This window comes from Centroberyx affinis, unplaced genomic scaffold (genome assembly GCF_046629955.1).
Source record: "Centroberyx affinis isolate AG114_WGS23_722 - 3 ecotype Tasmania unplaced genomic scaffold, CSIRO-AGI_Caff_v1 ptg002474l_1, whole genome shotgun sequence".
Taxonomy (NCBI): domain Eukaryota; kingdom Metazoa; phylum Chordata; class Actinopteri; order Beryciformes; family Berycidae; genus Centroberyx; species Centroberyx affinis.
Genome location: NW_027280706.1, coordinates 64,477 through 92,145, shown reverse-complemented (window position 1 = coordinate 92,145; position 27,669 = coordinate 64,477). Strand labels below are relative to the sequence as shown.

At 41.9% G+C, this 27,669-nt stretch overlaps 1 protein-coding gene across 1 annotated transcript; it reads left to right on the top strand.

The window, feature by feature from the left end:
- The first annotated feature begins 1,445 nt into the window (after positions 1-1,445).
- Positions 1,446-26,694, top strand: LOC139656402 (NLR family CARD domain-containing protein 3-like). Its single transcript, XM_071533966.1, has 9 exons — positions 1,446-1,528; positions 14,718-14,834; positions 16,696-16,774; positions 17,563-17,791; positions 18,043-19,822; positions 20,064-20,237; positions 22,172-22,345; positions 24,930-24,976; positions 25,228-26,694. Exons 1-9 carry the CDS (start codon positions 1,461-1,463, stop codon positions 25,809-25,811), a joined length of 3,252 nt encoding a protein of 1,083 aa, XP_071390067.1. The 5' UTR covers positions 1,446-1,460; the 3' UTR covers positions 25,812-26,694.
- Positions 26,695-27,669: the final 975 nt, after the last annotated feature.

The following is a 27,669-nucleotide window of genomic DNA, read 5'->3' as shown; positions in this document are numbered from 1 at the left end:
GTTTTCTAAGCACTGAGCAGGTCTGTACACAATGCAGCCTGCTTATACTGTAAATCTGCCGTGTTGCAAATGACGTGACGCTAATGATAGCCCGCTAGCTGCTTAACACACAAGTCAATGGAGCCGCGTTAGCTCCCGTTAGCACGGCCGCGTCTCAATTAGAGATCGCCACGGCCTGCTTTTAATAAGGTGACAATTCAAATAGTTGGCTTGCATGATGTGTTGGTTGCCGTTCGTATGGTATTAAAACCGCTACACAATAGACGACGGTTAACTTACACTTTTGACGTGAAAGTCGGCTCTGTGCTACTCCTTTCATGAAGTAGTCCGCCATGTTTCAGATCCCGGAGGCGGAGACTTGAGATTGGGAAATCCGTATCCGGCCAGGTAGGGATCACAGTGATCCACCCTGCCTGTGTTTTGAAATACTCAGATAAAGTCAGCAGGATCACCGTGATCCATGACTGAGAAAAGGAGGATTTCATTATCCGGATTATTCTGATCCAGATTACAAGTTTTGAAATACTGGGCCCTGGTGTTAGTGGTTCAAATGTATCGCTAATTGATGTAAATTGGAGTGCATTGTATATTACGTGTACCGCCACAAGGGGGCACTGTAACCTTGGTCATCATTCCTGTTTAAAACAGCGTATTGACCAGTAGTGCTGTTATATTGTTACTCTCGGTGTACAGAATTTATATCCTTACCACTTTGTTATTATGATCAGTAATATTGTTATTGTGTGATTGCTGAGTTAATCACACAATAACACACAATCTCTCTCTCTCTCTGATTTAATTTTCCCTTTCACTTATCAGTGTGGCGCAGATGATTCAGCACCTAAAGGTATTGTAAGCAGCAGTTTACATGACAGTTTAGTGTATTTTACTTTACTGACTCTATCCAGCAGATGTTTTATGTGACTGTTACCGCCTGCCGTTAGCTTATTTAGAACAAGAGGACATTTTCTCGTATTTAGAATTTTCTCTTAGGTACGAACAAAATGTAGAGTCACGTACAATCAACCTGCCGTTCTCCAAAGCAAAAAAAAAAAAACCTTTGTTGTTGACTAATGGATTGTATCTCTGTCACTTTGAAGAAATGTTGAGTTTGAATATATAAATGACACTGTAAGGTAATGTATAATCATGTTGAGATTAACCAGTACAGTGGTTATAGTCATAGGAAAAATAGCAAGGGAGCACTGATGGCTTTTCCAAAAGAAGGTAGTGCCTAAATTATCTTGCCAGAGCCGCATACAATCTCCTAAGTATCCATGTGGGTTACATAGTAGCCTATAAGTGCGCTCAATCTAACTGTCCATGACTGTTCTCCATCTCAGAGCTCAGCAGTGAAATCATTACAGCATCATTATTCAGAGTAAAAGCTCTTTTTTCTGTTGTGTTGAAGCCCAGTCCTGCAGGAGAGACCAGACTCTCCTGAACCCAGCTGTGTGTCCATGAAGAGTGACCGGGCTAAACAACGCCTTATTGAATTCAAAGATGGACAGCACTCTTCTGAGCAAAGGTAAGAATTGAAAACAGATGAGTTTATTATCCAGCCCTCCTTCCTCTCAATACAAAGACAAAACAAAAAACACTAATAATTGCCAGGTTATTTGACAAACACTCAGATGAGACAAAGGCAAGGTTAGATTGTATTGGAGGAAATACATTATACGAGCGTTTGGTGAATCTGACGTGGCACACTCGTACGAGACAGCTTGGTAAAACGAGCAAACAAAGGTGTATCTTTACCCAGAGCCAGGCTCTGGGTAAATTAATACAAGCTTAAATAAATTATTGTGAACAAGACAACATATGAATCTCCAGTTAATTCAAAGTATTAGGCCTACATTTGCAAGATACACCTTTGTTTGCTCGTCGTACCAAGCTGTATCCCCCCGCAGCAGACCAGTGCAGACACTACTGAGCAGACTCAAGTTTACCTCAGGAAAGTAAGACACTCACAGATTCAATTGTGGAGTACATGCGCCGTCTAGTGGAGAACTGCTGTATTACACGGGAGGCAGTGCTGTACGGGAGGCAGGATTGTACGACGCGTGTGTTTACACTGGGGAGGCACGCATGTACGGGGGGCAGTCCTGCGCGGAACACCCTTTGTGTTTCTGTTAATACACTGTGTACAAAACACTACAACCTCCACAAAACTGAGGTTCACTCCCTTTCACACTAAAACGTTTTGAACCTTTTGAGAAGAAAAAAACATAGTGACTACAGTGTGTGTAAAATGAAAGAGTAAAAGGAAAAACATTTTAAGACTTTTAAAGCCAGTTCACAAAGTTCAGTGCATTGTATATTTGCCATTTTACTGTCAAGTGATCACAGCACCAGAAGTGATATATCCTGTAATGAAACCTTGTTGTAATGGATCAGTCCAGCTAACAGCATGTCGGGTGTGTTTGTGTAAAGGTGTTCACTCTACTATGAGTCAGTCTGAGGAGAGAGAGGAGGGGCTCCCTCCCTCTAAAACCACTCTGTCTGGGGAACATGACAGCCGGACCAAAGCTGAGAGGTAAGATGAGGATCTCTAACTGTCCATGACTGTTCTCCATCTCAGAGCTCAGCAGTGAAATCATTACAGCATCATTATTCAGAGTAAAAGCTCTTTTTTCTGTTGTGTTGAAGCCCAGTCCAGCAGGAGAGACCAGACTCTCCTGAACCCAGCTGTGTGTCCATGAAGAGTGACCGGTCTAAACAACGCCTTATTGACTTCAAAGATGGACACCACTCTTCTGAGCAAAGGTAAGAATTGAAAACAGATGAGTTTATTATCCAGCCCTCCTTCCTCTGGTGCCTAAATGGCCAGGTAATCAAAGACATGTAGCAGCTCCCTCATCAAGGACAACAAGCTGCAGCTGGCTGACAGGGAGCTGAGCTGGGCTTTAGTTAGCAGTTCACTCTCAGCAATGGAGCTGAACACATCTACAGCCTCTACAGCATGTCACTGTTGATCAAAGTGTTTGTTTTCTGTTTATGATATTATTTTGGGTTGTTATTGTAATGTTCTTTCAATTGACTATTTGATAATTCTGTTGAATTAATTTCTTTGTTTGTTTCAACTGCAGAGACCATGACAAACATGTCTGAGCTGTCAGAGCTCAATAAATGACAACCTGAACTGCATGTACTGAGTCAAGTCTCTTTAATGGGAGATCTCATAGCGGTCAACTGTGGCAGAACATTCCAATGCAGTCCCAGATAATATTTTCAAGTGGTATCATGTCATGAGATATAGAATTGGTCTGTCCCTTCATGAAAATATTTTAAATTGTAGGATTGTCCTCTTCATAAGGACACAGATACCTTCACTGTGTTCATAATGTTTCTATCAACCTGATCTTATACAAATATGTGAAATGATCATGACTTATCACTAAATTACGTGCTGGTGGCACGTAAAGTGTTAAAAATGCGTGTTCCCAGCAGGAAATGGTTTTGTGAAGGAGGCATGACAGGAAGTAGTCTGGGTGTTGTGGTCGGGGTGGTGGATGGGCGGATGAGTTTGCCTACAATGCCGGTGACTGGGGTTCAATTCCCAGCTTATTCCCAGCTTTGACTCTAGTGACCAAATTTTTATTTTTAGCAATTTTTTTTTTTTTTTTTTTTGTTCAAAGTCTTTTTATTTTAAAAATGGTATACAAATGACAATAAAATTTTACAATATATTCACCCCGCCCCCCCCCCCCCCCCAGTCATTCTCCAACAGAGCCCCACCCCTATTGCACCATTGCTTCATCTTTAGTCAATAGCAGTTGAGCAAAACCAGACTAGTAATACAATTTACAATATATACTAGTTGTACACTGAGAGAATATATCAAGACATATATAAATACTCAGGCAAAAATATAATAGTAAATATATACACATATACAGTACTGTGCAAAAGTCTTGGGCATATGTCAAAGATATCCATAAAGCGAAGATGCTTTCAAAACTAATGAAATGAAAAGTTTCTGAATATCAAAAATGTACAATAAACAGCAGTCTACTGACACACTAATGCAGAAAACAAATAAAGATCTAAGACTTATAAGAAATTTATATAAAAAATCTAGGGTGCCTAAGACATTTGCACAGTACTGTATATATGCACATATACATATACACATACATATGCATACATACATACATACATACATACATACATACATACACACATACATAAAAACAATATCTATATATATATATATATAAATAGATCAAATAAAGTGAATATTAAAAGTACTTTTTAGGGAGGAAGTGGTTGATTCATGGGGTATTAATGGTTGAAATCTTAGAAGCATCTATCTTCTCTATGCAGGTCAGTACAGGTTGCCATATGTCATAAAATCTAAGGGAACCTCCCCTTGTAGAGTAACACATTTTTTCTAATGTTAGATGATACATAAGATCTTTAATCCAGTGGCTAAAAGTTGGAGAAAAAGTATCCTTCCATTTTAATAGTATTCATCTTCTAGCCAGAAGAGTTGCAAAAGCTATCATTATTGTAGCATGTCTCCTGATTGGAATATCAGATGGAACTACTCCAGATATTGAAACAACGGCAGAGGGCTGTATGGTTATCTCTAAAGCCTCTGAAAGAAAATTGAATATTGAAAGCCAGAAAGCAAAGAACTTTGGGCATTGCCAAAACATGTGTGAGAGAGTAGCTGGTGCTTGTTTACATCGGCCACCTATGGGATCAATGTTTGGTGTAAATTTAGCTAATCTTACTTTAGACCAGTGTAATCGATGCACTATCTTGAATTGAATAACTGTGTGTCTCAAGCAAATTGAAGAGGAATGTATTCTGTTCAAAGTATCTTGCCAGACTTTGTCAGAAAGTAGTATACCCAGGTCCTCCTCCCACTGGCAGAATACACTGTTCCTATAACCTGCCTTGAATTGGGATTAAGATTTAGTAGTAAATCCATAAAAAAGCCAGGGGGTAGCAATGGAAAATTGGACGAAGATGAAGACAAAAAACTACAAAGTTGTAGAAATCGAAAGAAATGAGTACCGGGGATATTGAACTTCAGTATGAGTTGTTCTAAAGACATACAATTTCCCTTAGCGAAAATTATTTATTATTTAATCATGACCAACCCAAACCTTAACCACAGTTGTTTTACTTGCTTAAACTTAACCATTAGCCAACCTTTAGGTGAAAATGGTGTGTCCAGTTTGTGCTGCTGTCACAGAGTTGTTATGGTCCAGCTCCGAGACCATAGCAAATAAGGGAAGCACACGTGCGGGATTAACTAAAAGAAAGGAATTTTATTTAACAAAGGTTTATTTAACTTAACAAATGTAACAAAATATAGTTTTTAACAAATAAAACTGGCAGGGAAAACATGCTGCCAGATTAACCAAGATAATACCAAATAAACTATACAGAAAATCAAATGGACTCCAACATAACACAACGTGGTGCCAGGGAAAAGGGAGCCGCCAGACTACCAGGATGGAGCAGGTTTTATTCAACCTGAGACAGTGGCCAGCTGCCTCCAATTCTTGATGACCTCCAGCTCCAACCAACCAGGAACCAGCACACTGAAAGACAACACAACACAGCAACACACACACACAAGTCCTGGCAGAGGCCCTGGGGCTGTCACCCCCCCCCCCCCCCATAAAGACAGGGTCCCAACAGGAACCCTGGCCACCAACCGCTATAAACTCTAAATAATATACATCATAAAGATTACATATATTAACGCATAAATATTTAATGTAGACTCAAAATACAAAGTCACTTCAACACTTGCTCACATTTCTTTCCTCCACCTTGTGGCCTCACATCCCATCTCAGCAACTGGTACCTTGAAGCAATTTAAGAGAGACACGTAGACATCAAAAATGAAGAAATATGGAACAACAATTACTGGCCTTGGGCTCTGGATAAGGCATCCGCAACTATATTGTCCTTTCCTTTAATATGACGCATATCCAAAGAGTAAGACTGGAGAAACAAAGACCACCTAATAAGCCTCTGACTTGGACAGCGCAGTGAGTTCAAAAATGTCAACGGATTGTGATCTGTATAAACCAACACAGGCCCCGAACCCACATACACCTCAAACTGCTGCAAAGACCAAATCAAAGCTAAAGCTTCCTTTTCTATTACCGAAAAGTTTAACTGATGCCTGTTTAATTTTTTTGAGAAAAAACTCACAGGTCTTTCAACACCAAAATCATCCTCCTGTAACAATACCCCACCTGCACCCACGTTACTGGCATTGACCTGCAGTTTAAAAGATTTACCGATGCGTGGGGCAGCCAGGACAGGAGCATCACAGAGGATCGCCTTCACTCTTTCAAAAGCCTTTTGACACACAGGAGACCAGATATATTTTACTTTACCCTTCAGAAGATCTCTCAATGGTGCTACAACAGTTGAAAAATTTCTACAGAATCCCCTGTAGTAACCCACCAAACCCAAAAATCTCATCAGATCTTTTTTTGTTGCCTGTGGCGGATATTGATCAACTGCCTGCACTTTCGCACGCAGGGGACGCACTTCGCCCTGCCCAACCTGCCGACCAAGGTACGTCACTGTCACTCGAGCGAACTCACACTTTGCCAAGTTAACAGTCAAGCGCGCCTCAGCCAAGCGTTCGAATAGTGATTTTACGCGCTCCATGTGGGAAGACCAAGTATCTGAGTAAATAACAGCGTCATCTAAATACACCGCACAGCCTTCCAAATTGCCAACCACTTTGTTCATTAAACATTGGAACGTTGCAGGTGCATTACGCAACCCAAAAGGCATGAATGAATACGAATACAGCCCAGTTGGAGTGATGAAAGCTGCAATTTCTCGTGCCCTTTGAGACAAAGGGACCTGCCAATAACCTTTTAAGAGATCGAATTTGCTGATGAACTTTGCAGCACCAACCTGGTCAATACAGTCATCCACACAAGGTAGAGGGTGTGAGTCGGGTTTAGTTACGCTGTTGACCTTCCTAAAATCCAAACAAAACCGAGGGGTATTATCTGATTTCGGAAAACAAGCAAACAAGGCGACGCCCAGCTTGATGAGCACGGTTCAGCGATGCCATTTTTCAACATATAGTCAATTTCAAGTCAAGTCAAAAGTCAAGTCAAATTTATTTATACAGCACATTTCATACACAGGGCAACACAATGTGCTTTACATAAAAAGACAATACAGTATGCATATGCAATATGCATCAACAAGTGTTAGTGCAGTTACACAAGAATCAGTGCAGAATATGCCAATGTCAAAATATACAAAACACACACACACAGACTCACACACACACACACACACATACACATTAAGAACTTAGCCATAGATTGTTGTGAAAAGTAAGGTTTTTAACCTGGTTTTAAAGGTGTTCAGTGTGGGGGCCTCTCTCAGGTCCTCAGGCAGGGCGTTCCATCTACTTGGGGCATAAATACAAAAGGCAGCATCCCCTGCTTTGGAGTTAGTACGAGGGACGGTTAAAAGACCGCTGCCTGTGGACCTGAGAGTTCTTGCTGGTTTGTATCTAATTAGCATGTCCGTTATATACTGAGGTGCAAGGCCATTTAGAGCTTTGTAAACAAGTAGTAGAATTTTAAAATCGATTCTAGTTTTGACAGGGAGCCAATGCAGGGATCTAAGAACCGGTGTAATGTGTTCAGACTTTTTAGTTCCGGTGAGAACGCGTGCAGCTGCATTTTGAATTAACTGTAGTCGCCGCACAGCTGATTTTGGGAGGCCGGTGAAAAGACCATTACAGTAGTCTAGTCTACTTGTTATAAATGCATGAATTAATTTCTCAGAGTCTGATTTTGATAGAAAGCCCCTCAGTTTTGAAATGTTTTTTAGATGGTAGAAGGCTGATCTTGTGAGTTGATTGATATGGCTCTTAAAATTTAGATCGCCGTCTATGATTACACCCAGATTTCTAGCTTCACTTTTGCTCTCCAGAGACAGAGAACTGAGATGAGCTGCAATTTTCTGTCTCTGAGCCTTTGCACCAAAGATGAGTATTTCTGTTTTGTCTTTGTTCAGTTGTAAAAAGTTCTGTGACATCCATAGATTAATATCATCAATACACTGAGTTAGGGAATGTATGGGATCTAGGTCATCGTGGGATAGGGATATGTACAGTTGTGAATCATCTGCATAATTATGGTAGTTTATTTTGTGTTTCTGTATGACATGTGCGAGTGGGAGCATATAGAGATTAAACAGTAGTGGTCCAAGAATCGAACCTTGGGGTACTCCACACATAATACTCACTCTTTCCGAGGCAAAGTCACCAATGAACACAAAGAACTGCCTGTCCTGTAGGTAGGATCTGAACCAGTTTAGAACCGGGCCGGATAGGCTGACCCATTTTTCTAACCTCTGTAGTAAAATGTCATGGTCAACAGTGTCGAAAGCGGCACTGAGATCCAGAAGCACAAGAACAGATAGTTTATTGGAGTCTGTGTTTATATGCAGATCATTCACAACTTTGATAAGTGCTGTTTCTGTGCTATGGTGGGATCGAAAACCAGACTGATAAGTGTCTAGAAGGCTGTTTGATGTTAGATAGTTATTAAGCTGAGAATAAACTGTTTTTTCAAGTATTTTGCTGAGGAAAGGTAAGTTGGAGATGGGCTTATAGTTAGCAATAACTGTTGCATCAAGGTTACTCTTCTTCAGAAGTGGTTTAATGACAGCTGTTTTAAGCGCTGCAGGAAATACCTGACTGAAGAGAGCAGTTAATCATTTCCAATACCTCAGGTCAAAAACAGTTTTAAAAAATGTGGTAGGGAGAGGATCCAAGCAGCAGGTGGAGGACCTGAGCTGCCCGACAAAATTGTCTAGTTGTTGTAGGTCTAGAGGGTCAAAATGAGACATGGCACAAGTAATATTCCCGGAGAACTGGAGGGTAGGTTCATTTATAGAACTTGAGGCACTAATGTTCTGTCTGATGGCAATAATTTTGTTGTTGAAGAATGTGGCGAATTGCTCACATTTTTTAGTGGACAGCATCTCTGATGGGGTTGGACATGGTGGATTAATAAGTCGATCAACAGTAAAGAAGAGCACTTTACTATTGTTGATATTTTCATTAATGATTTTAGAGAAGAAGGATTCTCTGGCCTGTTTAATTTCTTTGTTGTAGTAACTCAGTCTATCCTTGTAGATTTCATAGTGAACCTGAAGTTTTGTCTTTCTCCACTGTCGTTCTGCCTGGCGACACTTTCTCTTAAACTGCCTAACAACCACTCCATTTCTCCAGGGGGCTTTTTGTTTTTTTATGTTTTTAGTTTTAACAGGTGCAATGCTGTCAATGATATTTCGTACTTTTGAGTTGAAGTTGTTCACAGGATCCTCAGTTGGTGATGCCATGAACAATGGTAACTCATTTACAGTTTTCTTAAAGGTTTCAATTGTGTTATTATCAATGGTACGTATTTTGATTGTTCAAGTACTCTTCTGTTGTACAGGAAAAGCAGACACATCAAAAAATATGCAACAGTGATCTGAGATAGCAACATCCATGACACAGGGTACGGAAATATTAAGTCCTTTTGATATGACCAAGTCCAGAGTATGCCCCTTATTGTGGGTGGGGCCAGAAACATGCTGAGTGAGGTCAAATGCCTCCAGTAGGCTAATTAAGTTTCTGGCATCAGGGTCTGTTTGATTGTCAACGTGAATATTAAAATCACCTGAGATAATTAAACAATCGTAGTCACAGAAAGCCACATTTAGATTTTGGTGGCCGATAGACAGTAATTATTAAAATCGCAGCACTACAGTGTATAGATACAGCAAGGTATTCAAAAGACGTGAATTCCCCGAGGGAGATTTCCTTGCAGCTATATATATCAGAGAAGACAGTAGCTATTCCACCGCCCCTCTTATCAGATCTAGTGGTATGGATGAACTTGAAGTTAGGAGGTGCAGTCTCAATGAGCGCGACTGCGCCATTTCTATCCAGCCAGGTCTCGGTCAGTAGGGTGAAGTCTAGGTTATGTGTACTTATAAGATCATTAACTAAAAATGACTTATTCGTTAGCGACCTGACGTTTAATAAAGCCATTTTTATTGTTCGAGGTGCATGGCTTTGTGGGGGACTGATAATTGGAGTCCGAACCAGTAATAAATTGTTTAGATTCCTGTATGTTACAGAGAGATTACGGGGTCTGTGTCTATGACTTATAATTACAGGAATTTGTGTAGCAGAGTGACAGTCATTAGTATAATGAATCGGACTCACCAAACATCAGTTTCGTAGTGCGTTGGAGGAGTTTAATGCAAGTTCCATGTTCATGGCGAGAAGATGTGATCCGTGAGAATTTGGATGTACTCCATCGTGTCTGAAGAGGTATGGGCGGTTGAAGAGGGTAATAAAGTTGTCTACAAACGGTACGCTGAGTGAGCAGCAGTATCCCTTGAGCCATGTATGAAGTTGACAGGGCAGTGGGCCGGAGATGATGAACCGGCGGTCTGATTGTAAAAGGCTGTCAATAAGGTTCGTGAAGTCGTCTTTAAGTGTCTCCGACTGTTTATTCCGGAGGTCGTTAATTCCCACATGCATGACAACGGTTGAAGCAGATGGTTTTGATCCAGCAGCTGTGGGATTTTGGAGTCTATATCCTGGACTTGGGCACCCGGGTAGCAGAAGGTTTTAGCCGCAGGCAGGGTGATGTGTCGAACCATGGATGAGCCGACAACGAGCACAGATGGAGGTCCGAGCTGAGCAGCCGGTGGTTGGTGGTGAGTCTCCCGGGAGCGAGGGCGACGTCTGGGCCCCTTCCGTGTTTCACGCCCCTCGGGTTTGGGGGGAGACTGTCATGCTGCCTGACTGGATGGCTCTGGTCTACCAGGTGGATGGGAGGAGCTGTTGACACCGGAACAACAACTGGAGGACCTTCCAGTCCTGCCCAACGGTGGACACTGCTGGCCACGATCTTGAGAGCGCGGCTGAATGTTTATCGCCGCAGGGGCAGTGACAGCAGAGGTGTGCGACGCAGCTTTGACAGAGGATCTGCCACCGCTGGATCTAGCAGGAGCAGAAGCAGGAGCAGACGCCGCTGGACAGTTAGCAGGATCGGGAGACGCTCCAGTGGAGACACGGTCTGGAGCTGGGCAGGTTACACCAGCATCACCTGGGTGGTCCGGAGCTTCGTCTGGCAGCGTTGCCAGACGAATTTCAGAATCCAAAAATTTGCGCTTCTCTGGACTGACTCGGTAAAACCGCTGTTTTATCGGTTTTGCATCTCCTACTTCGATGTCGTGTTCAATTACATGTGTACAAGATGGCACGTCTCCAAACAAACTTGGATACCCACGTATAAGCTCCACCAACTCTGTGCACTGTGGCTCGGACAAGTGACCCACAACACTGTCCAGATCCAGGAGTACCTCAGAATTTTTAAGCCGACCTGTTAACAACGCTGAGTCATGATTAGGCAAACCATCTTCACAAAACGCTTCACTACCAGATGGAACTGTGTTACCAACACACACAGGGTGAGCGCAATCTACAGGTGCGCTCTGCTCCTGAGACGCACGGGCATAATATGGTTTTAACAGGTTCACATGACACAGTTGGTGATGTTTTCGACATTCTGGAGTGGCAAGGAGATAATTTTGCTCTGAAAGCTATTTCACTACGGTATATGGCCCCAAAAATTTAGCTTGGAACGGTGATCTGACAATAGGCAATAAAGCCAAAACTTGGTCGCCTGGGCTGAAAATACGCCGCTCAGCTCTACGGTCATATAAGCGCTTCATTTTCTCCTGTGCACAAGACAATTTTTCCCTCGCCAACTTTGTTGCGGAGTAAAGTCGCTGCCTGAAACCATTTACATAATCAATCAAATTCATAGGTGGCTCAGCCTCTTTCCAGTCATTTTGCAGCGCAGCCAATGGCCCGCGCACAGTATGACCAAAAACCAATTCATTTGGACTAAATCCCGTACTCTCCTGTGTCACCTCTCTTGCTGCCAGCAATAACCACGGTAACCCATCCTCCCAATCAGCACTCATTTGCACACAGTATGCACGCATCAACGACTTTAATGTTTGGTGGAAACGTTCCAGCGCCCCTTGGCTTTGCGCATGATATGCAGAGGACTGGTTGTGCTTTACATGCAGCTGTTTTAATACCTGCGCAAACAAATGAGAGGAAAAATTTGACCCCTGGTCACTCTGGATGGTTTTTGGTATACCAAAGATGGAGATAAACTGACTGAGAGCACGCACAACCGACTTTGCTGTAAGCGTGCGTAATTGATATGCAGCTGGGTATCTGGTGCTCTGACACATAACCGTCAACAAATACATCGCACCAGACCTTGACCTAGGCAGAGGGCCTGCGCAATCAATAATCAGGTGCTCAAATGGCTGGCTAATAGCTGGAATGGGATACAGAGGGGCCACTTTTATAGTTTGATTTGGCTTACCAGTTAGCTGACAGGTGTTGCATGTCTTGATGTAAGCTGCAACGCTTTTCTTAACACGGGTCAAAAGAAATGCCTCTGAATACGATTGTACGTCTTACCAACACCCATGTGCCCCGACTCGTCATGAGACACGCGCAACACCAAATCGCAAAATTTGGAGGGCACAACAATCTGATAAATAGGATCTCCAACGAAACCCTCGCCATGTGGCACCCACTTCCTTAGCAGTACCTCGTTTTGAATGAAGTATCCCTGTGCACGATTTTTCACCTCCTCTGCTGGAAGAACAGACTGGAAAAGCTCCTTCAGCGTGAGATCGGCTCTTTGCTCACTCACCAATTCACTATGCGAGATAGACAAGGGAGTGTTAGACAAAGACAATACAAACAATTCTGTGGCACCATCCCCTGCTTTTGCACTCCCCAAGGAATCAGCACCATGACTGGCCCTATTCATGGCGGGCATCACAGCGCACGCCTTGAACACTTCAGGAAACTGTTTTTCATTCTCATCAGGGCCATTACTACCAAGCGGCACCGGGACAACTACCGGTTGTGCTGGCTGATCAGCCCAGACACGTCCTCCAGCCACATCATTTCCCAGAATCAGCGTAACACCATCGACAGGCAGAGCAGGGCGCACCCCCATTTTAACTTCCCCTTCAAACGACTCTGAATGGAGCACAAGTTTATGTACCAGCACATGAAAAATGGACATGCCCATGCCCAACACAGGTATAAAGGATCCTGTATCAGTTTCCTCAGAAAAAGGCAGAGCAGAGGACAGGACAAACAAATCAAATGCTCCCATGTCACGTAATATGGTCACGGGCACCTTCCCATCCCTACCAACTAGAGACACATGTCCTTTTGAAATAAAAGGCAAGTAGGAACTTAAATCAGTCTTCGACATGACAGATGGTGCCTCACTACTCGGCTGATCAACAATTACTAACTTGGAAATTGGCGCAGCTAATGCCGCCGGCATGTTCCGCAACTTGAGCACAGCGCAGTCTCTTTTCCAATGACCTTTTTTATGGCAGAAATTACAAACTTTTTCGGACTCACAGACACCACGATCAACTCTCTGCTCCGAAAGAAAATTTCCACCGGAATACCCAGAGAAATACACCCCCCCAGCAGGGCCATTTTCTCTAACACCAGCACGGGCATCAATGCGGGAGTCCCCACCGCTACCTCTGTGGGTCAACACATAATCATCTGCCAGCGCAGCGGCCTCCGCTGCCGTTTTTACTTTTTTTTCATTTATGTACATTGCAATTCGCTCTGGGACTGAGTTTTTAAACTGCTCAAGCACAATCAAGTTACACACATCATCAAAATCTTTCACATCCGACGCAGAACACCAGTGACTAAAGTGAGTCACCAAATCACGTGCAAACTCAAGATATGGTTTGTCACCCTTTTTCCAATTTCTAAACCGCTGGCGGTAAGCCTCAGGGACTAATTCATACGCCTTCAGCAAGGAAAAACAATTCCTCAACTCCCTACACAAGCTTCCAAAATTAGCGCAAATAAGGGAATCCCGGTGCTGACGTCACTACACGGGGAACCCACTCCACCTACGTCACCCTCCAGCATGCATAGAAGGCGCGAACTTATAACAAAGCGCTCCACATAAACAAGAAAAAAAAATCGCCAAACAACGTCTTATAAAAACGCATCAATTAAACCCTGTTAACGCCTACTTCTCAAATTGGATGAGCCCCCAATATGTTATGGTCCAGCTCCGAGACCATAGCAAATAAGGGAAGCACACGTGCAGGATTAACTAAAAGAAAGGAATTCTATTTAACAAAGGTTGATTTAACTTAACAAATGTAACACAATATAGTTTTTAACAAATAAAACTGGCAGGGAAAACATGCTGCCAGATTAACCAAGATAATACCAAATAAACTATACAGAAAATCAAATGGACTCCAACATAACACAACGTGGTGCCAGGGAAAAGGGAGCCGCCAGACTACCAGGATGGGGCGGGTTTTATTCAACCTGAGACAGTGGCCAGCTGCCTCCAATTCTTGATGACCTCCAGCTCCAACCAACCAGGAACCAGCACACTGAAAGACAACACAACACAGCAACACACACACACAAGTCCTGGCAGAGGCCCTGGGGCCGTCACAGAGTCCAATCCATATTATTGTCACAGAATCCAATTTGTGGTGGGGGACTGTAATTTTCACATAATTTGTGTCCACAACAGGGTTTCAGAGTTTGTGCTCATTTCACTTGTTATTATTTATGAGATCATTTTGTGTCTTATCAGGATCCAGCAGGAGAGACCAGACTCCCCTGAACCCAGCTGTGTGTCCATGAAGAGTGACCAATCTCATCATTGGCTTATTGACTTTAAAGACGGACAGCACTCTGCTGAGGGTCAAAGGTAAGAATTTAAAACAGATGAGTTTGTTATTATCCAGCTCTCCTAAGAAGAGGTATGAAGTCATGAGATATAGAATTGGTCCGGCCCTTCATACTCTGTTGATTTAGTTTCCTCTTTCAAAACATCACATCCAATAATCAGGGCTGACTGTCCTGATAACAATGTATCTTGAAAACTCACAATATATTTCCCACACTACTTCAGGAGAGTTCTTTAGATCTTCACGTGTTTCCCAAAGGATTTCATAACAACACATTTTCAAGATGTACTTGAAGATCAACTTTGTTGATTCAAGGAATCATTAATTTTCTTAGCTGAAAGCACAGCAAGTCAGTTGAAGAAACCTTAATTATAAATAAGATATAGTTTATAGCCTCCAACAGTTCACTTTATCTTTATGAATGTATATAGTTCTATATATTATTTGTAATGCTGCCATTTCAGTAGAGCTGTGACTGACAGGCTGCCTTGTGGATGGAGGCTGGTGTGTAATATCGACCCAGCTCACCATTATAATTTCTCTTGTTGAAATATTAACTGAATTTTCAGGCTCATAAACCACAAAGTTTGTGTTGTTGGCCAGTTGTCTGGAATTTGCTTAGAACAGCACAAAATAGCTGACTGCATAAGGCCTAGGGTATTAATGTAGACTAAAGCATACGCTCAAATTTGATGTAGCCTAATAATAAATATATTGGTGAAAGAGAGGTAGCATTATTTATTTATTTATTTATTTATTTTGACAGTAAGGGTTGGGGCAAAAGGAAATGCCTCAAATGGTTTTGATGTTGTGGAGCTCAGAGTTTAGGTTGGACAGTCAGTCTGCTGTAGGATCTCACCTTCACTGCTCCTGCAAAGAGATACTTGAAATCTCAAAACTAGTGCCTGGTTGTCGTGACCCGTTTTGGGAAAGCCACTTCAGAGAAACATTTACAGTGGAGTTCACCTTGTGTTCTGTCATGATGAATCCTGGCAGGAACGTAACAACTTTAACAACCTGTGTGTGTGTGTGTGTGTGTGTGTGTGTGTGTGTGTTACAACCCCAGTATGGTAGGAGAATGAAGACAACATAAACATGATCATTGTGATGGTGAAATAGGACAAATGAACCAGCAGGAGGACAGAAACACACTGATACGTAAGAGTATAGTGAAATATTGTTTAGTGTTTGTTCTTTTGCAGGTAGTTACAATATTCACTATTCACATTACGGTTTTTAGGGTGTTTAAACCCTGAGGAAAACAAGGAGCCAGAGGGACGCCAAATCAAAGTAAAGAACAAAAGCAAACCAGAAGTAACTCAGAAGGAGAGGTCTGACTCACTATCTAAAGAATAGAACATTGAAACAAAAACCTACTCCTGGCTGTCTGCTCTAACTAACCAAACAAAACATACAGAGGGAGGCATCCACTCCTAACCTAGTGGAATAACATAACTTCACTATGTGTTGGCAAATGTAGGGCCCCTTACCTGCTCCAGTTTTCCTATCATATATATATATATACACAAACATAAGGATTGGCCTTAATTACAGATATTAAAATGAAAAAAAAAAATGGCCATGACCTCACAACAAACACAACAGGCCAACAGCAGGCAGAGAGCAGAGAGGATATTTCAGGAAGTGCCAGGGCTTTATAAAACATAAGGGAGGCCACCGATTGGTTGATGCTGATTGACACCTCCTTCCTTTGCACTGGACACCAAACCAGGGACCTGGGAGAACAAGTAGAGGGGAGAGAGAGAGAGGGAGAAACAAAAGACAACCCTCCAACATAACACCTAGAAAATACAAGGAACGTAACAGTGTGTGTGTGTGTGTTGACATCTGGAGACCTAATACTTAATGTTTTCTCCACAGAGTTCACCATCAAAGGAAGAATGTTCCCAGTGGTCAGTCTGCTCAGGAGCATCAAACAAACTTGGACTCCATATTTATGGTGTGTAATGGCGCTTTTCCACTGCATAGTACCGGCTCAACTCGCCTCGACTCGACTCTACTCGCTTTTGGTAGTACCACTTGGTTTTCCACTGCAAATAGTACCCCCTCAATGTGCCCCACCCCCCAAACTGGTCGTCATAGCGACGCTGCGACGCTGCATGAAACGCGACACACAGCTACTATGGAGAATATCGAAGCGATGGCGTTCTTGATTCTCGGTATGTGGCTAAGTCACAGCAAGGAGACAGATTTTTATTTCAGAAGAAGCTGAAGGCAGCGAGACAGCAGACTGCTCTCTGGCTGCTCAAGGCGACGCAAGAGGGTAAGCTAGCCTGGTAGCTAACGTTAGCATATACGTCCCGTGTCGCGATGACGATCTGACCAATCAGTGGTCTGCAGTGTTTTTACGTCACCTTTTGGTATCGCCTCAGCTCGCCTCAGCTCGCCTCAGCTCGCTTGGAACCTCGACGGAGGTGCTACGAAAAAAAGTACCAGGTACTACGTAATATGGTACCTGGTACCTGGTACTTGGCCAGTGGAAAACCAAAAAAGGCGAGTAGAGTCGAGTCGAGTCGAGCCGGTACCATGCAGTGGAAAAGCGCCATAAATGTACAACAACACCTTTTACTTCAGCTACAGAAAATGCAAATCAACCATTCTGGTCATTATAGTCTCCATGTTGCACTCTTTAGACCAGTGGGCTTTCAAACCATGCAAGATGGATGTGATGTTGTGTTGCACGATTTCTATATAAGAATTTTGTATTTATATAATATTCTGTTACAGCTTCTTGAGGAGAACATTGCCACTTTTGTGAAGAACGAGCTGAAACGGATCCATGGGATTCTGAGTCCAGATTACCCAGAATGCTCAGAGAGGCAGAGGGAGGATGAAGAGGTGGTGGACGGTGAGGAGGAAGAGCAGAGGAGGAGCAGCAGAGAGGCTTTTCTGCAGATCACACTGCACTTCCTGAGGAGAATGAAGCAGGAGGAGCTGGCTGACTCTCTGCAGAGCAGTAAGAGGCTTTTAACAGGTTTAACATGATGGAGAGGGGAAATGGTGGAAAATGAGAGATGTTTACATTTCCAAACTCTGCTGTAAATATGCTGTACACATCTGCATCAGATCTATACAGTTCTTCTGGGCTGCACACACACAACATGTTTGTCCACTACTGATGAGCTCAATAGATATCATGGAGTGGGAAAATATATACATCCACACTGAAATCCACTCATTGATTCCATTTGATGTTTGTTGATTCAGAAAATTTTGCTCCCATCTGCCAACGTCAACTCAAGTCTAATCGGAAGGAGAAGTTTCAGTGTTTGTTTGAAGGGATTGCTAAAGCAGGAAACCCAACACTTCTGAATCAGATCTACACAGAGCTTTACATCACAGAGGGAGGGAGTGGAGAGGTCAATGATGAACATGAGGTCAGACAGATTGAAGCAGCATTCAGGAAACCAGTCAGACCAGAAACATCAATCAAATGTGAAGACATCTTTAAACCCTTACCTGGAAGAGATCAACCAACCAGAACACTGATGACAAAGGGAGTGGCTGGCATTGGGAAAACAGTCTTAACACAGAAGTTCACTCTGGACTGGGCTGAAGACAAAGCCAACCAGGATATACAGTTCATATTTCTGCTGACTTTCCGAGAGCTGAATCTGCTGAAAGGGAAAAAGTACAGCTTGGTGGAACTTCTTCATCACTTCTTTACTGAGACCAGAGAAGCAGGAATCTGCAGGTTTGACAAGTTCCAGGTTGTGTTCATCTTTGACGGTCTGGATGAGTATCGACTTCCTCTAGACTTCAAGAAGAACGAGATCCTGACTGATGTTACAGAGTCGACCTCAGTGGATGTGCTGCTGACAAACCTCATCAAGGGGAAACTGCTTCCCTCTGCTCGCCTCTGGATAACCACACGACCTGCAGCAGCCAATCAGATCCCTGCTGAGTGCGTTGACGTGGTGACAGAGGTGAGAGGCTTCACTGACCCACAGAAGGAGGAGTACTTCAGCAAGAGGTTCAGAGATGAGGAGCAGGCCAGCAGAATCATCTCCCACGTCAAGACTTCACGAAGCCTCCACATCATGTGCCACATCCCAGTCTTCTGCTGGATCACTGCTACAGTTCTGGACCATGTGTTGAAAACCAGTGAGAGAGGAGACCTGCCCAAGACCCTGACTGAGATGTACATCCACTTCCTGGTGGTTCAATCCAAACAGGGGAATGTCAAGTATCATGGGAGAGCTGAGACAGATCCACACTGGACTACAGAGAGCAGGAAGATGATTCTCTCTCTGGGAAAACTGGCTTTTGAGCAGCTGGAGAAAGGCAACCTGATCTTCTATGAAGCCGACCTGACAGAGTGTGGCATTGATATCAGAGCAGCCTCAGTGTACTCAGGAGTGTTCACACAGATCTTTAAAGAGGAGTGTGGGCTGTACCAGGACAAGGTGTTCTGCTTTGTCCATCTGAGCTTGCAGGAGTTTCTGGCTGCTGTTTATTTCCTCGTTTCATTCATCGACTCTCAGTCAACATCCTGGTTATCTACACTATTAAGAGACAAATCTCAGGTAAATCAGCTCTACCAGAGTGCTGTGGACAAGGCCCTACAGAGTCCAAATGGACACCTGGACTTGTTCCTCCGCTTCCTCCTGGGACTTTCACTGGAGACCAATCAGACTCTCCTACGAGGCCTGCTGACAAAGAGAGGAAGTAGCTCACAGACCAATCAGGAAACAGTCCAGTACATCAAGGAGAAGATCAGGGAGAATCCCTCTCCAGAGAGAAGCATCAATCTGTTCCACTGTCTGAATGAGATGAATGACCGTTCTCTAGTGAAGGAGATCCAACAGCACCTGAGTTCAGGAAGTCTCTCCACAGCCAGACTCTCCCCTGCTCAGTGGTCAGCTCTGGTCTTCATCTTACTGTCGTCAGAAGAAGAGCTGGACGTGTTTGACCTGAAGAAATACTCTGCTTCAGAGGAGGCTCTTCTGAGGCTGCTGCCAGTGGTCAAAGCCTCCAATAAAGCTGTGTAAGTGCATAGAAAACTGTATAGATTCAATATTATTCATATAGAGGAAAAACAACATATGTTGTCAAAGTTATTGTTTGTCTTTATCACTAATCCTCCTTCAGGAGTGGCTGTAACCTCTGCTTTTAGATTAATCAAGTTTATCATTATTAGTAGTGGTAATCTGAAAGAAAAAACACAGACAACATCAACATTAAAATATAAGAGAATAACATTTTCTTCTCTGTTCATGTCCATTAAGGCTGAGTGGCTGTAAGCTGTCAGAGAGAAGCTGTGAAGCTCTGGCTTCAGTTCTCAGCTCCCAGTCCTCTAGTCTGAGAGAGCTGGACCTGAGTAACAACGACCTGCAGGATTCAGGAGTGAAGCTGCTCTCTGCTAGACTGGAGAGTCCACACTGTAGACTGGAAACTCTCAGGTAAGATCCATTTACAGTCTTTTCAATTGAATTGACACATTTCTCCAAACTAAGGTCCATGCTCTCAAAACAGTCCCTCAGGTCAGGATTCCTGAATCTGTTCAACAGAGTTAAATCCTGCTTTACATGCAGCAGGGTATCCGCGGGTCATTAAAAAAATCAAATTTGCGAAAATTAAGGACTGAAATGGCATTAAGTCTGAAATTAGATTCACAGAGGTCTTAAATATTTTCTTTATTATTTTAGAAATACTGAGTAATATTTTACTGGCTTGTTGCACAAAATAACCATAATATATCAGCAGGGGTTTGCAAGTGTTGTTGATCAATGCCAGTCACTCCACTGTTACCTCAATGTTACCTAAAGAAGCAGTCCAGTCCCATACTCTGTTTTGGTGGAGATGATCCATGCCCCTCTTGAGTTTGGGATTTTTTTCAGTTTAATTTGTGCAACCACAGCAGAGTGAACTGCAGTAAGCTTAAAAAGCCTGACAGCCCGCAGTAAGAAAGCTGCTCCAAAACCAGAGTGAATATTGCTGCAGAGGTGGAGGAGCTTGGACTTTGAAAACAAGAGTGATGTGGAGTTGGCCTTGTGTTTATTGGACAGGTAAACAACTTATGATGTAGCTAAAGTTAGCCACACTCCACATGGCAAACTGTAGCTCCAGTGTTTCCCCTGTATTTCTTTTTGACAGCATGGGGGGATGACGCTTTTTCCACGACCACATGTCACTAATTGTCATTTCTACCATAAAGATGCATCTCAGCAGAAATACATTTGATGAAAAAAATAAATTCTAGCGGATTTTTTAAAAACATTTGTAACAGTTTACAATGGGGTATATTTCCTCTTCACTTGACATGCTGAACTTTAACTCTACTTGCCTAGGTGCCGTTAAAACAGCAGTTCATACTTTGTCAGTTTCAGACCACCGTAGCTCAGTGGGATGGGAGGGGTGAGAGAGGTTGGGTGGAGCTGGGCTGTGTGACTGGTGGAGGAGAACCTCCTTGGGACACATCTGCCGATGTTGTTGTAGTTCCTGTGGCTGCCGATAGATATGACTAAAGGGCCCATGTTACTAGTCCCTTAACCTAATTACTTGTTTGAATTTAAAAAAAACATCTGCATGTTAATTGTGATTTATCATAGCCATACCGTAGGAACCGTGGAACCTTATAATTCTGACAGACTGATTCAGGCCAGAACAAAATTGATGCATCATTACTGGATGCTTGGGAACTTTACAGTGAAATGAGTGTGATAAATGAGTGGGAAAGTCAGCGGAGACGGAAGAAAATAATATAATAAAATAAAATTAAAATAAAATAAAATAAAATAAAATAAAATAAAATAAAATAAAATAAAATAAAATAATAAAATAAAATGGAAGAAAATAAAATACCAAAATAGCAGGAGACTTAGCTATAGGCAACACAGAACATGTAGGTTTTTAGCCTAGATTTGAAAATGCTCAGATTAGGGGCATGTCTAATATCATCTGAGAGTTTATTCCAATTTTGTGTAGCGTGATGAGAAAATGCTGCCTCCCCATGTTTTGTTCTGCCTCTGGGGACAGTCAACAAACTCTGCTGGAGATGAATGCATGGGTCAGCTTGAAGATATGAAACTATTTCCTCTCTTTGCAGCATCAGTTGCTGAAAGCTAAAATAGCAGAAAGGACTTCTAAGATTCTGTCACAAACTGAGACAAACTCTCAAACTGAACCAACTGAAGCCACAGAGCCTCAGCCGATCACTGGGTCAACTGTTTGCATTTGAGACAGTTACACTTTTTGCTAGAATTTGACTGCATTGTCACAACTATTTTCACAGCTGTATACTAACAAACATCTACCTATGTACCTTGTTTTGTGTGTGTGTGTGTGTGTGTGTGTGTGTGTGTGTGTGTGTGTGTGTGTGTGTGTGTGTGTGCAGGCTGTCAGGCTGTCTGCTCACAGAGGAAGGCTGTGCTTCTCTGGCCTCAGCTCTGAGCTCCAACCCCTCCCATCTGAGAGAGCTGGACCTGAGCTACAATCATCCAGGAGCCTCAGGAGTGAAGCTGCTCTCTGCTGGACTGGAGGATCCACACTGGAGACTGGACTCTCTCAGGTATGGAGAGGCAACGTCTGCTAGAAGGCTGATAGTCACACACATTTACTCTGTCACACTGAGAAGATGAGAAACACTGAAAGTTCAGCTTTCTTGATTCTTGATGTATCAAACTCACTTAAACTGTTGATTTGTGACTTGAAAAAAGGCCCTTCACTCCATAGTCTTTGTTTTACCGTTTACTTCATCAAACAAAAGGATGAGGAAACAAGACTAGGCAGACCTAGTGCCAGCCGGGCCTTCTCTTGACTTTCACACCCTAGTATAATACGTGTTCTGTTCTGCCCGTGACCTGCTCTGTCATTTTCAGCCACATTGACCCGTGGAGACATTTTGAGTTAAATACAATGTTGGAAAGAGGGGCTTTTATGCCCCTTTATGTTTTGACTGTTACCAAACTATGTTTTTGAGAAAAAGGGCCTCAAAGTTTGCAGTCTATTTTGAGACATTTATTCAAATATATTATATATATCATAGATATAGATAGATAGAGATATCATTCAAACATAACATAACATACTAACATGTACACACACACGCTCAAGCTGACATGCACGTGTGCCCGCGCGCACACACACACACACACACACACACACACACACACACACACACACACACACACACACACACACACACACACACACACACACACACACACATTTGCATATTCACTGGCGCCGGTAGTTAGAAAGGAGACTACAGCCTGAAATGAAGTCAGTCCACTGAGCCTCAGTCACGGCGAGTTTAATATTTGAGATATTTCTGCCAGGTATTAATTTCTATGTTGTTCAATAGTAATAATTTCAGTCTGTAATAGTATCACTGATTTCAATTCAATTTCTCTCGATTCGGTTTCTCTCTCTCTCGCTCTCTCAGTTTGCGATGCCTGACAACTACGTTTTCCGCAGAGGAAACATTATCTTTGATTGGACATTAAAGTGAACGATGACACACCTGTTGCTATGCAGATGTTCATTCAGGATTTGAAGGGAGGCTTGTAGTAGCAAGACTCACCGCCTCCGGAAGCTCCTGAAACTCGTGTACAAACTTTTAAACTAGTCGTTGTCAATGTAAAATGAAGACAGATTCAGCAGCTGCACGGCTGATTTCTCACCTCAAATTTTTTCAGAAACACATTTCGGTGAACTATTTTCATAATATAAGAGAAAGTTTCCAAACGAGCCGCCATGTTTTTCCAGTTTGAAATCCGGGGTCAGAAACACACCATGACAGTGCAAACAACATGATATCACGTATACCACCATGACTGTGTAGGTCTTGATGCCACTTCTCACACAACTTTCAACAATGGATAGTCAGTCAGTGAGTCAGTTACTTTCACTCTTCTAGGCCGGTCCCAGAGGCCCGGCAAAAAGGCCCTTCACTCCACATTCTTTGTTTTACCGTTTACTTAATCAAACAAAGGGATGAGGAAAAAAGGCACTGTAAAGGACATGTTCAAAGCTACGGTCAAAACTCATTTGTGCTCTAGCTCAACAGCTTCTCTCTATTGAAGGAAAATGGAAATGCACAATCCACCTGATGCTTCTCTGCTGACAGTAATTAGCTAAAGAGAGACGAGCATTAATATAGGGCAATATAAACTATATGTTACACAAGTAATGTTAAATATTATCAATATTAATCAAAACAATCAATAAATCTATAATCTAAATATATATTTTAAAAAGAAATGTCTCTTACAAGAACTGTTTAATGTTTACAGTTTTTCCTGAATGCTTAAACACCTACAGTGATTCTTGAAGCACTATCTCTGAAACCATTAACACTTGTAGCCAATGCATTTACCAAGTGTGCCAAACTGAATGCACGTTCTCTGCTTTACACTCAGTTAAGAATTTTATAACACACTTTTTGCAAAACTGTAAACACAACTCACTGCTTTACACTCAGTTTGCAATTTACAGTAATACTGTAACAGACTTCTAGCAACACTGTAAACTTATGGCCAGACCCACAAAGAAGGCGATATTCAGCCTATTTTTTTATGTTATTTTTTACTGTAGAACATTTTGAGAAAAAAAAAAAAAAACTTTTTCCCCTTATTTGTATTGATAGTGTGTTATGTTTGGAATACACATCCATACTTTACACATTTGGATACCTGTGTGTATGTGTGTTTACTACATGTATGACAAAACTTTATTGCAAACTGCTCTGCCCTGCACACAGAAAAAGCAAAAGCCACAAGTGTTTTTCATTTATACTATCAGTGTGTAGTTGGTGCTTCGTGTGCTTATTCAAATGATGGTTTGTGTCTACTGTATTGACGCAAAAACTACATTTATTGAAAGAGTTTGAAGAGTTTTGCAAGAATTGTTTGCTTTTGCAAGAGATGTATAATGTTTTGCTGGTTTGGTGTAAGGTTTTGTGGTTAGTGTGTAGAGTTTTGCAAAAATAGCCTATAGTTTCAAAGATAGTGCCTAAGCAATCAGAAAAACTGTAATGTTGGATATGAGTGATGTTGTATGGAAAATCTGAAAATCACTTTTCAAGGTTATGAAGGTTATTTGTTTCCATTATGAAGAGATTATGCTGGTCTGACTTTATTTCCTCCCCACAGTGTGGACCATGGTGGAGTGCAGAGGTTGAAACCAGGTCTGAGGAAGTGTAAGTGTGTATTTAGTTTTATATTCATGAAAACAAAGCAGCACACATTCAATTTCTATTTAAATAGAAAGCTCATGTATGTGACATCTATTTATTCAAATCCTACTGTGAAAAAATATGGCTGACAAAATGTGTCATCATGAAAGTGAAGAAATGAACAGTCAATCTGTTAATAAATCAACCAATAATAAACACAACAGGTGTATTAGATGAGAAGCTGCTGCTGTATTGAGTCTTGTTCTCTCCATCAGATGCCTGTGAACTCACACTGGACCCAAACACAGCACACAGAAAGCTGCTCCTGTCTGAAGACAACAGAAAGGTGACATCAGTGAGAGAGAAGCAGCCATATCCTGATCACCCAGAGAGATTTGATTACTATCATCAGCTGCTGTGTAGAAATGGTCTGACTGGTCGCTGTTACTGGGAGGTCGAGAGGGAAGGAGAGGTTTCTATAGGAGTGACTTACAGAGGAATCAGCAGGAGAGGATGGGGTGATGACTGCAAGCTTGGAGGGAATGAAAAGTCCTGTAGGCTGAGCTGCTCTGGTAACAGTTACTCTGTCTGGCACAATAACAGATCAACAGCCATACCTTCCCTCTCCTCCTCTGACTCTAACAGAGTAGCAGTGTATCTGGACTGGCCTGCTGGCTCTCTGTCCTTCTACACAGTTTCCTCTGACACACTGATCCACATCCACACCTTCCTCTCCACATTCACTGAACCACTCTACCCTGGGTTCTGGTTCTGGTCTGGGTCTGGTTCCTCAGTGTCTCTGTGTCAGATAGAGGAGGGAGAGAGAAACACTCACACTGTGATCAAAGACAGCTGCTGAGATGATAGTTCACTCTGGACAGGAACACACACACACACACACACACAGACACTTACTTTAGAGTGTATTCTGTGTGTTGGGAAACTGAACAGGGTTTTAACAACACACACGTACAAGAACATGGACATTTTATTGTGAAAATGAAATGAATGAGAAATGAAACCAGACAGAATCAAGTTATGGTTGTTCATCTTAGAGTCTGTTGTTGATGATTGACAGGTTAAAATATATTTCTTCTGCAGCTTTGTTTTATTTGATATTTTATTCTCATCTCATCATTCCAAGCTAAACATTTATCTAGTTTTCTGTAATTCTTTGTCAGAATTAAAGTTTTGACTAAATGAACATTGTTTGCAGTTTCAAACATGATTTGTTTTCTTAATGTGATTATTGTGGAAAATCCCCACTAGACCCCAGCCTTCGCCTACCTGACTTCCTGTTTGGGTAGGCGGAGCCCCGTTGTCTACATCTGCAGTCAGGTCACCTGCAGCAGACTCTTTGGACAAAGAGGCAGACTGCAGGCTGCTGTATTGTTCCTCCTTATTAGTTTGGATTGTGTGAATGATCAGTAAGTTTAGTTTATTTATTCAAGGATGATTACTTCTGTTTAGTACATTTATGATTTGCTTCTTGATGTATATAACAGCCATTTATTTCTGATAATTGTTATTGTTTTATTAGAATGTTTGATCATGCCATTCAGATTGTATATAGCCTATGGATCCTGCTGAATTAATGATCAACTGTAAAAAAGGAATATTTAATGTTGTTGTTGAAATATTGTGAAATTGTGAACAGCCTCTTGATTTTTGTTCTCCTTTGTTCTGTTACCAGCCAACCAATCCAAGCTAAAGCAAATGCTCTACCTGTAATAAAATGGTGGAACGGATCATCTGTGTCAAGTGCTCATCTGTCCTGATAGACAACCCACTGAGCTGGTCTCCATTCCTGCAGTCAGTAGAGAGTTAGGAGAAACACTCAAGTCATCATTCCAGCCGTAATATGTTACAGAAACCAAACACCTTCATTTTATCCTGGAAATGTCCTTCATTTCTCATTACATAAACATTCATTATCCATTAAAAATAACATAGCTTTAAAAAAAGTAGGCTAAGGTTAGTATCATGGGTTTATAAGGAATTTATTCATGGGTTGATTCACAGATACACTAGAAATTAAAGGATGTTTTTATGCCTTTTATGCAGGTTTACAGGTTATTAATGAGTTATTAAGGGGAAAGTTCCTGTCTCCCTGAATTTTACATGAAATTAGAAAGTAAGCAGTCAAACATCAAGGGGTGTTTAAGGTGGTTTTGATGAGCTATCCTCCATTAATAACCCCCTTAATCAATATTAAGGGGATTTTCCACAAATTCATGGGTGAATTAATGTAAATGTAAGGTTATTTTAAGGGATGACTGGTTGGTAGAGAGGCCTAATAATTTACTACAGAACCTGTAGATCTAGAGGAGCCGTTGTTTTATTCAAAGGAGCTTTATCACCATCTGCTGATTTTTTCATGTAATTACATTTTTTCTACATTGTACAAAGATGAAGATTCCATCATCAGTGGTGTTTTGTTTCTGCTTTTTTTTTTTTTTTTTTTTTTTTTTTGCTTTTTAATCTCTTATATTGCTGTGTTCCATAAACCAATACAATTTTATTATTAATGTTAATTATACTTCCTTGGACACACATATTAAAAACTTATAAAATCGTAGGCCTATTGGTTTATGGAACACAGCAATAGAAAGAAGCATGCCTACAGCCCTCCTCCAAAGTTGCCCACTTTGAGAACTAATCTCATCCAATGAAAAGAAATGTTATGGAGTTGATTATGTTAAAATCTGGATGATGGA